General features: G+C 51.9%; 5 protein-coding genes across 7 annotated transcripts; 4 read left to right on the forward strand and 1 right to left on the reverse strand.

The window, feature by feature from the left end:
• Nucleotides 1-2,523: 2,523 nt before the first annotated feature.
• H257_06198 (hypothetical protein) lies at nt 2,524-3,336 on the forward strand. Its single transcript, XM_009831340.1, has one exon. It carries the CDS (start codon nt 2,588-2,590, stop codon nt 3,227-3,229), a length of 642 nt encoding a protein of 213 aa, XP_009829642.1. The 5' UTR covers nt 2,524-2,587; the 3' UTR covers nt 3,230-3,336.
• H257_06199 lies at nt 3,331-4,352 on the reverse strand. 2 transcript variants are annotated; one of them, XM_009831342.1, is made up of 6 exons: nt 4,258-4,352; nt 4,153-4,212; nt 3,965-4,089; nt 3,654-3,914; nt 3,549-3,611; nt 3,331-3,483 (listed from the first exon to the last, which is right to left on the reverse strand). In XM_009831342.1, exons 1-6 carry the CDS (start codon nt 4,307-4,309, stop codon nt 3,403-3,405), a joined length of 642 nt encoding a protein of 213 aa, XP_009829644.1. In that variant the 5' UTR covers nt 4,310-4,352; the 3' UTR covers nt 3,331-3,402. The 2 variants fall into 2 exon arrangements, with proteins under 2 accessions (XP_009829644.1, XP_009829643.1); XM_009831341.1 differs by having other exon boundaries at nt 3,965-4,092.
• Nucleotides 4,353-4,563: 211 nt separating this feature from the next.
• On the forward strand, nt 4,564-5,062 carry H257_06200 (hypothetical protein; the record flags this gene model as incomplete). The annotated part of the gene is made up of 2 exons (XM_009831343.1): nt 4,564-4,678; nt 4,761-5,062. 2 exons carry the CDS (start codon nt 4,564-4,566, stop codon nt 5,060-5,062), a joined length of 417 nt encoding a protein of 138 aa, XP_009829645.1.
• An 802-nt stretch (nt 5,063-5,864) lies between these two features.
• H257_06201 lies at nt 5,865-7,600 on the forward strand. Of its 2 annotated transcripts, XM_009831344.1 has the most exons (3): nt 5,865-5,895; nt 5,948-7,214; nt 7,260-7,600. In XM_009831344.1, the coding sequence occupies exons 1-3, from the start codon at nt 5,893-5,895 to the stop codon at nt 7,511-7,513; spliced, it is 1,524 nt and encodes a 507-aa protein (XP_009829646.1). In that variant the 5' UTR covers nt 5,865-5,892; the 3' UTR covers nt 7,514-7,600. The 2 variants fall into 2 exon arrangements, with proteins under 2 accessions (XP_009829646.1, XP_009829647.1); XM_009831345.1 differs by having other exon boundaries at nt 5,948-7,600.
• Nucleotides 7,601-7,851: 251 nt separating this feature from the next.
• H257_06202 (hypothetical protein) lies at nt 7,852-8,396 on the forward strand (the record flags this gene model as incomplete). The annotated part of the gene is made up of 3 exons (XM_009831346.1): nt 7,852-7,911; nt 7,965-8,285; nt 8,331-8,396. The coding sequence occupies 3 exons, from the start codon at nt 7,852-7,854 to the stop codon at nt 8,394-8,396; spliced, it is 447 nt and encodes a 148-aa protein (XP_009829648.1).
• Between the last annotated feature and the right edge of the window lie 360 nt (nt 8,397-8,756).

The following is an 8,756-nucleotide window of genomic DNA, read 5'->3' on the forward strand; positions in this document are numbered from 1 at the left end:
GCTTTGTCAACGACCCCGTAATGATATATTTAATTCTTGCAGGCTAATCACATGAAGGCGACCCGGTGGTGGAAAGAACGTGAGAATGTGGCTGATTACAACGATTTCAACCAGAAGTCGGTTTCTGGTCTCGGAAATTCGATCCGTAAGGTCGCCCTTCTCAAGGCAGTCTCTGGGCGTGGACCACAAGACCGCTCCATGGGTTTTGCAGACACATGATGACCTCTACTTGGAGTTCCGCCGCCTGAAGGCACTAGGTGTCAAGTTCTCCGCTTCCCTCCTGCGGCTTGTTGCCAAAGATGTCATAAGACAGAGCGATTCGGCGTACAACAGCGCTTACATTGATCAGAAGGACCAGAAGCCAATCATGGAAAAAATCACCCCTCGCTGGATCCAGATGTTCATGGTATGTATGATGTGGATCGGTCGTTGACGGTTAAGTGCACTGACGATACTGACCGATTCATATTAGGAGCGCTACAACATCGTGTATCGCAGCCAGACGGGGAATTCATATTAGGAGCGCTACAACATCGTGTATCGCAGCCAGACGGGGGGGAAGCTGTTGGTCAGCCCGCAGAAGCTTGATCACATCGAGCGATCTGTTGCCTACCACTTGGGGGTGCTTCACCGCGGATTCGAGAGCGGGCAGTACGATGAGAACAAAATGCGGAATATGGACGAGACACATTTCGTCATAAATTGCGGTCGGTGGACTAACTGGATCAATTATGCGCGTCTGACATACTTATATTGTTGTGTTTAGACAACGGCACTACACTAGGAATGCGCGGAGACACGGAGGTGAAATATGCCGATGTTGTGTCGGGCGGAGAATCGATGACGATGATGGTGACTATTACTGGTGGCCCCCAAGCTCGCGTCGTGGCCCCGATGATGATCTTTATGAACAAGAACAGGAGCTACCCCATACAAGGCGTTCCTGACACCATCTCAGGGGCGTCCTATCGTACAGGTGCTAAAGCCTGGAATGATAAACTGGTAAGATGCCTCTATTCGGCCATGAGCACCGCAGTTGACCATTGCAACAGGTGTTCCCGTTGTACATGAAGGAGCGCCGTGCCTACCCACTCGATCAACGCCGAGAGAGAATAGACTTGTGGGTCGACAATTGTGGCGGGCACAACGCCTCTCAAGAGCTGGACCGTGCACTGGCTGAAACGAACACGGCCATCCATTTCTTCCCGCCGTGTGCGACTGATTTAGTTCAGCCCGCTGATTCGTTTGTTATCTCCAAGATCAAGGACGAATGGACCCGTCGCTGGGATATCAAGAAGCTCGAGCTGATTCAGCACAATGAGTGGTCTAACAACGTCCGTGCTGACGGGGGCTGGTCGGGCAAGCTCAAGAATCCAGGGAAAACATATTTCCTCCAGTTGGCCGCCGACTGCGTTCGTGTTGTAAACTCGATGAGGGACAACGCCGGGCTGACCTACGCTCGAAAAGCTATGATCCGTTGTGGTCTATCTCTCGACGTAACGGGTTTCTGGCACGTGACGCAGCTTACACCGGAGCTTCAGGCGATTATCGCCAAGTACAAGAATCACTACGAGGGCGAGTTGGTTCCTCCACCTGGTGTAGCGGCCGCTGGCATGTAACGAATTACTGTAGTAAGACCCCATTGAATACAGGTCACTTATTCGGAGTGGAACTGAATGGCAGCAATGGTGGAACTGCCCCTAGCCCTCATAGTGCTTCTCGTACTTGATGATGATGGCCTGAAGCTCATACGAACTGATCGCACCCGCCCTCATCTGTGCACTCGAACACCGCTACGGGAATCCACACTAAATATGTGCATTCCTAAATGGTGTGGACCACACTATTTAGACCACCCCCTATTTAGTGTGGATTCACTATTAGTGTGGTCCACACTAATACTTGTGACCATACCCCAAATCACACATTCCTATTTAGTGTGGTCCACACTAATTACGATGAACGGTGTAGTTTATTTTTTTAGCAAGCTTAATTTATTAATAAAATAGGCGTAGAGAAATCAACGCTTGACAACCATGACAAGTTCTTCTACAGACAGCATTATTGCAAAGTAGCTGATTCCTTGTGTTTATTCCGGACGCAGAAATCTATTTATACAGCGAAATCGTCTTGTACTCCGGAGTAAGTTTTATCCATGTGCGTGGTCGTGTCATTTTTGTTTAAGATAATGGAAAATTTATTGTCTAGAGAATGGATTAAAGAACCGCTTTTAAGCCAATCAATCAAATCACGTTCGTGTGAATTTCTCCCAATCCAAACGTTTGACTCGACCCAGCCCTCGCATTGGGCAAAACCACAGATATACTAATATTTGTAAAGTATAGTTTGTACAAGCTTAAATTGGATCCAATGGATTCAAATGCTATTTGGCGAAATGACTCACACGTCCAAATATTTGGGTGAAATGCACAATGGGAAATCAAACTCGTGTTGGAAATCAAACTCGGATCATTGAAATTGAACGTCCCCGAGGCTTCTGATTGGCTAGCGGATACTAGTAGATTTGGATCAAAAGGCACGCAACCGGTCGTGTTGGAAATCCCCGATTCATACCTTCGCGGTTCCCATGTCGGCGGCCATGATGCTGTCGGTGCTTCTTGCCGTCGCAGACGTGGCCACATCCGCACCAACGACCGCCCTGCCGCCACGAGTGTCCGTTCAAATCAGCACCACCGTCACAGAGTTTTCGACCAAAATCCCAGTCAATATCCCCCAATGCCAATCAAAGGTGTGGACATTGGACGGCCGAGCGTTCGATTCTATTGCGTCGTGCTCGTCCGCAGTGTCGACCAAAGTGGCCGTGAACGCTTTCCGCTGCAAAACGTACCGGGAGTACACCTTCCACAACGTTCGGGGCTGCGGGCAATGTTACTACGGATGGAGCTATTCCCCGTCCAACAACCGTCAAGTCCTTCCGTGGATCGACGCAGCGCAAGCCGCGGCCGCGGGGGTTGCCGTCAAAGGATACTTTCTTCCGCAAGTGGTGTTTTCTCCGTTTTACATGGAGAGCTGCATCATGGTCTACGATAAGACCATGCTCAGTCGATGCGATTACATCAATCGCACGGCGGTTGGTGGATTGTATCCTGCCTCGTGTGTCAAGGCAGCCACGCCGACGCTGGCGTTCGCCGCCGACTTGAAAGACGCCGCGTCGTGCAAAGAGTATGCGGTGGTGGGGGGCAAGCTTGCTTGCAAAGTAAATATTTGATCGATCCTTGAGCGTCGTTGATTGCGAAAGTGAGCATTTAAGTCATTTCATGACATTGAAAACGGACAAACATGTACGGCGTGGTTTGTATAGCCAAGCATTCCCGAATGCATGCATTGATTATTAAACGTTACACAACCGCTCTTCGTGTTAGCATAGTAGTAACTACTGTATCATGGCCCTATTCCTCCAGTGTTGCCAAGTGGAGTCCATGCCAGTCGATCGAGGGCATTTCGCACAGTCGGGTCAGCTCCCTAGAATGACAGTATATGACGCAAAGCTATCAACACTCGATGGCAAGGCAGGCAGGCAGGCTTACACATCCCAAGAGTAGTGTTGCCATGGCCGATGTCGACGGCGTCAGATGTAATGCAGTATCCAGCTACACCAGGCAATGAAATATCTCACAAATTGGGAGTCTAACCTGGGCAGTAACGGCATGTATGTTTGCGTCGCCCTGGGTCAATAGGATGGCGGCTCCATGCACACGGTTGAGTCGAGCGCACACATGCAGAGGTGTAGACCCCGTCGAGTTGATCGCGTTGACGTTTGCCCCGTTGGACACCAGCAGCGACATCACGGCCTCGCCTTCGTCTGCCAACGCTGCCACATGCAGCGGAGTGGCGCCATTGAGGTTTCGTGCGTTGATGTCGTGCCCTTCTTCCAAGAGCCATTGAATAACATCCTAGTTTACGCACATGTAATGATGTAACTACCGTTAAATACTATACGCACCGATCGGCCACGATAGGCGGCGACGTGGAGTGGCGTCGAGAGAAGGAGTGAATGATTGGGCATTGCAGCGAGCCCTGGGGATTGGAACTGGTTTCCGGAGCCAGAGTTGTCAGGAGTACCATCGCCTACTGAAACGGGACGCGTTAGAACCTTGCAACTAACGTTATGCCGAATATATCGCCACGTACATGTACTCAAGATGTCCTTTCCGTCGCATCTGTTGTGGTGTAGGGGCGAGCTGCTAGTGCCTATGGGATGTTCAATGACATCATTGCACGTGTCATTGCGCGTACATGCACACATTCCAAGCATGATGACAAGAAGGAATGCCATCGTCATAGGCATGTGTGTGTGTTCGGACTCGCGGAGCGCAACAGTGGAACGATTGGATTGGCTTGATAACATCCAATCACATTGTCGTAATTATACTGTAATGAATTGACCTATCCAAATCGACTACTAAGTTGAAGTTTTGCCCAAACGACCATTGTACGCCCACGCCGCGCTACTTCCCCGTCCAACCTTGTGGACGAGTATCTCCAGGCTGCGATCATATGCCACCCACTTTGTCATCCTTCAGCGATTTCGTTGATCTTATCATGCTCACTATCGCTCGCTCACGTCGTGCCGCCGAATCCCTCTCGAGTCCGGTCTCGTTTGAAAACGACCTCCGCCGTCGCTGCCAAGAACTGTCCATCCTCCAGCCTTTGAACCGTTTCAACACATCCTGCGACTACTTTTCTCAGCTGTAATTCGATTTTGGCTTCGTTGTTGGGCGTCCGCCTCGTGTTTGCAGAACTTCGATACTTTGGCCTGGCCATGTCCCCGGAGCGGGCGAATCAACCCCGTCACCAGTATGCTCGCATTGCTCGTCTCAATAATGCAATGGCCGACTATGTAATGGTCTTTGGCGGGTCCTACGGCAGCCTGGATGCGCCTAAAGTACCTCATTTGGTGCAAGGCTATATTGTTTCGTCTGCTCCAGTGCTGAGCTTCCTTGAATTTGACCCTTCTGGCTCATCGCCCCGATGCGCGATTAACATCGTTTGGCCGGTGCTGATTGGCTTTGGAGCTACAGCATCGAGGCGCACAGCTTAGCTCAAGTGTTGATTGTGTGACCCCCTCGACGACGTGGCCACACTGACCACACGGCTCAAAGATGCTAACAATACGTTGACCATGGGAAACTACCCCTAACGTTACCCGTCGAGCTACATGACCAGCGGATAGCGCTTGCTGCCGGCGTGCCAGATTCGCGAAGCACGCTGCTTCATAGCGGAGCTACTGGAGGAGTCGACAGCGCTGCGGGATGCCTTGATTGCCAATGCGAATGTGTACTACAATTTAACAGGAACGATCCCATTTCATTAGAAGTCGACGACGACCAAGACGACTTTTGGGACTACTTGAACTGCGCTGACACCCCGTTGGACATGAAGGGGTGGCGACAACGACTTGTTTCGGCGGCAAATGCACAACCAGATAGAAGACGAGCGGGAATGCGTGGAGAACTGGGACGTGAAGATATGTCCCCTGTGATCGTCGGTCGTCTATAGCGGCGTCGAAGCCTTTGCAGCGTCCAGCAACATCAATCTATTCACAAATGGCAAGTACGACGCGTGGGCTCCCACGGGCGTTCTGTCGGGCTAGGTTGTCGCGGTGACGACTGCCGGAGGAGCTCATCATGTCGATCCAACGTTTAGCTATGCTTTGGACCCTCCATCGTTACGCACCTGCGCTTGTCGATCGAAGCAAGATTGAATGTTCCGTGAACTTCGATGACGTTGATTGGGTAGATTTTCACAAATGAAAACGTCAGATTCAGAAGTACTGGGTGTCATTGGCTTTAATATAGCGAATCAAATGCTCGTATTTGACACCAATCGCATTTTGCATTTGAGAAGAAACGACGGCAGCAATCCACCACCATGGTAGGAAGTCGGACAACTGCTGGCAACAGTTGCTCATGAAAGCTCCATGCAGGCATCTGTATTTCTAGGAGATCTCGACGACTTCATCGCGCCGTCACAAGCATGCGTGAACCCACTCTTCCTTACGGGCAAGGACAAGTCCAAAGAGCCGACCCAGGTCAACTTGGACAGCGACATTTACAGCGGCATCCACCAAGTCGCGATCGAGCCCAATCTCATTCGCAGCTCGAGCCAAGACACCGCCATGGTGTCTCTTAACGACTGCCTTGCATGCAGTGGCTGCGTCACATCGGCAGAATCCATCCTCATCTCCCAACAAAGTGCCGCCGAGTTCTTGGCCGCGCTTCAAACCCATCGCCATGCCATGCAATTCGTCGTGACTTTGTCTCCCCAGGCCCGCGCGTCCATTGCGGCTCATTTCAACCTGCCCATTGCTGTCTGCCACAGAAAGCTCGTCACGTACTTCCGACAGATTGGCGTTCACGTCGTGTTGGACTCGGCGTGCGCCGCCGACCTCGCGTTATTGGAGGCCCGCGCAGAATTCATCGCTCGGTACCGCCACCGTCAGACGCTTCCATGGTCCCGCCCGCCGTCGTCCCGGCCAGTGTCATCAACCCAGACCGACTACTACGACGCCGCGGCCACAGATGAGCCACCTGCGCACGTGGCGCTGCCCATGCTCACGTCGTCGTGTCCAGGGTGGGTGTGCTACGCCGAGAAGTCGAACGCCAACGCCATTCCGTACATTAGCACCACCAAATCCCCGCAGCAAATCAACGGCACGCTTGTCAAGCGGCTGCTGGCCACCGGTCAGCCGGTGTACCATTGCACAGTGATGCCCTGCTACGATAAAAAACTCGAAGCGTCGCGAAACGACTTTTTGGACGCTGCGACCGATACCCGCGACGTCGACTGTGTGCTGGCAGCGTCGGAACTGCTCGATATGTTGCATGGCGTGGATTTGGGTTCGCTGGACGAAGCCACGTTGACGAGCGACGAAGTGCTGTGGAGCGGGTTGGCCTCAGGTGGAACACATGTGCTGAGCAGCAGCACCACGTCCGGGGAGATTGGGAGCGGAGGGTACTTGGAGCACATCTTTCGATACGCGGCGAAGGAGCTGTTCAACGTCGACTGCCCCGACGACCTGCCGTACGTGATGGGCCGGAACGCCGACTTCAAGGAAGTGTCGCTCAATGTGGGCGGCGTCGAAGTGCTGCGGTTTGCGCTCGCGTATGGGTTTCGCAATATCCAAACCGTGTTGATGAAGGTCAAGCGCCACAAGTGCCCGTACCATTTCGTCGAGATTATGGCGTGTCCAGGTATGTTGTTAGTGAATAGTTAGTTGGTTGACAAGGATGACGTAGGCGGATGTTTGAACGGGGGGGGGCAAATCAAGCCTGAAACCCCCGCCGGCAACAAGGCGCTGGTGGAAAAAGTGAACCACGTGTTCCGGGACGCGGAGTTTCGCGATGTCGCCGCCAACCCCGCCGTCGCCCACGTGTACAACACGTACCTGGACGGCCAAGTGTTTTCCGCCAAGGCCCAGTCGCTGCTGCATACGCGGTACCACGCTGTGCCCAAGATGGAGCAGGCGAATCCGTTTGGCATTAAATGGTAGCGCAAGGGTTGGCCTGGCCCTCGCGACATTGTTAAGATGAAGCCACGAATCCAAATACACATGAAAAGCGTGGTCTTGCTGGTTGAGATTCTGGCACCGTGTAGAACATTCGTACTAGTTTTAGTCATCGAGTACACGCTTGCCATGGATGAATAATGCTGCGGAAGCCAACATCGGTATCGACCCGTTCTTGATACCTTTCCGACTGCAGCAGTGGCACAGTTACAGTAGTGGAATCTTTCGAGACATGTCGCCCTACTTGAAATCGTGTTGTCCAACGAGTCGTGGCCGTTGGAGTGGCGGCCCTCGGACCAAGATTGCTCATTCCCCAAACCACCATGGCGCAACAAGAACGCGATGACAATGAGAAGGGCATGCTGGGGAAGTTGAAGGACACGGTATAATCTGAAGCACTTGCCTGCGACGACGTACGAAGTTGTGATAACGTTAGGTCAGGAAACATTCGTTCGTCCAAGACCCCAACCACCCCTCTGGTCCGATGCAAAGCGGGTACGAGACCCATACAGCCAAGACGCCTGGTTCAAAGCAGAGCGGATACGAGGGTCATAGCGACAGGACGTCCCCGTTTGCAGCAAAGAGTGAGTTCACTAGCCAAGACCCCAAGTGGCTAGCTGATGCTTCCAAGAGCGACTTGGAGCGCCAAGACGAAAAGTTGCGCGACAAAACGTCCGAGTACTACGACTCGGCGAAACAGAAGGCCACGAGTGCCCGCGACACGATCAAGGACAAAGCAGCGGATGCAGTAGACAAGGTGGGGGGCTCCATGATGAGGACTAATCCTGATATCGTGATGTAGATCAAACAACATGCCAGTGTGGCCAATGAAAAGGGGCAAGAGGTTTACCAACGTCACGTGGGATAGATCGGACTGATTGATCACTCATGGCGAGGTGGGTGGTCTACCAAGTTAAGGGCCATGGTTAATATATGTGCTGGTAAAATTTATCCTTTGGATATCTCGTACTGGGTGATTTTCATACGTTTGGTCAAGATGTGGGTGGTTCATCGATATACCGTACGTTTGGGCGAACCGTCTCCCAAATTTTCATAACTTCTTCAATTTTGCTCGAAATACCGTCAAATTTTGGCCTGTTATTGGTACAACTACATAATCCAGCCACCTCAAATTATAATTGAAACGGCCGAATAATACTGCCTTGAAAGCCAAGAGACGTTTCCTATAGTACGATGGCAATTTAAAAGTCACTTTCAATTTAAATAT

The sequence above is a fragment of the Aphanomyces astaci genome (assembly GCF_000520075.1).
Source record: "Aphanomyces astaci strain APO3 unplaced genomic scaffold supercont1.12, whole genome shotgun sequence".
Taxonomy (NCBI): domain Eukaryota; phylum Oomycota; class Saprolegniomycetes; order Saprolegniales; family Verrucalvaceae; genus Aphanomyces; species Aphanomyces astaci.

What these genes read in the sequence shown, in the direction of transcription:
- H257_06199 (XM_009831341.1), bottom strand. Translation starts at nt 4,309, where the DNA reads ATGCCTATGACGATGGCATTCCTTCTTGTCATCATGCTTGGAATGTGT. An exon ending in AAAGGACATCTTGAGTACAT is followed by an intron (nt 4,093 to 4,152) that starts GTACGTGGCGAT and finishes GTCCCGTTTCAG; the next exon opens with TAGGCGATGGTACTCCTGAC. An exon ending in CAACACTACTCTTGGGATGT is followed by an intron (nt 3,484 to 3,548) that starts GTAAGCCTGCCT and finishes CTGTCATTCTAG; the next exon opens with GGAGCTGACCCGACTGTGCG.
- H257_06201 (XM_009831344.1), top strand. An exon ending in CGAGATTATGGCGTGTCCAG is followed by an intron (nt 7,215 to 7,259) that starts GTATGTTGTTAG and finishes AGGATGACGTAG; the next exon opens with GCGGATGTTTGAACGGGGGG.
- H257_06198 (XM_009831340.1), top strand. Translation starts at nt 2,588, where the DNA reads ATGTCGGCGGCCATGATGCTGTCGGTGCTTCTTGCCGTCGCAGACGTG.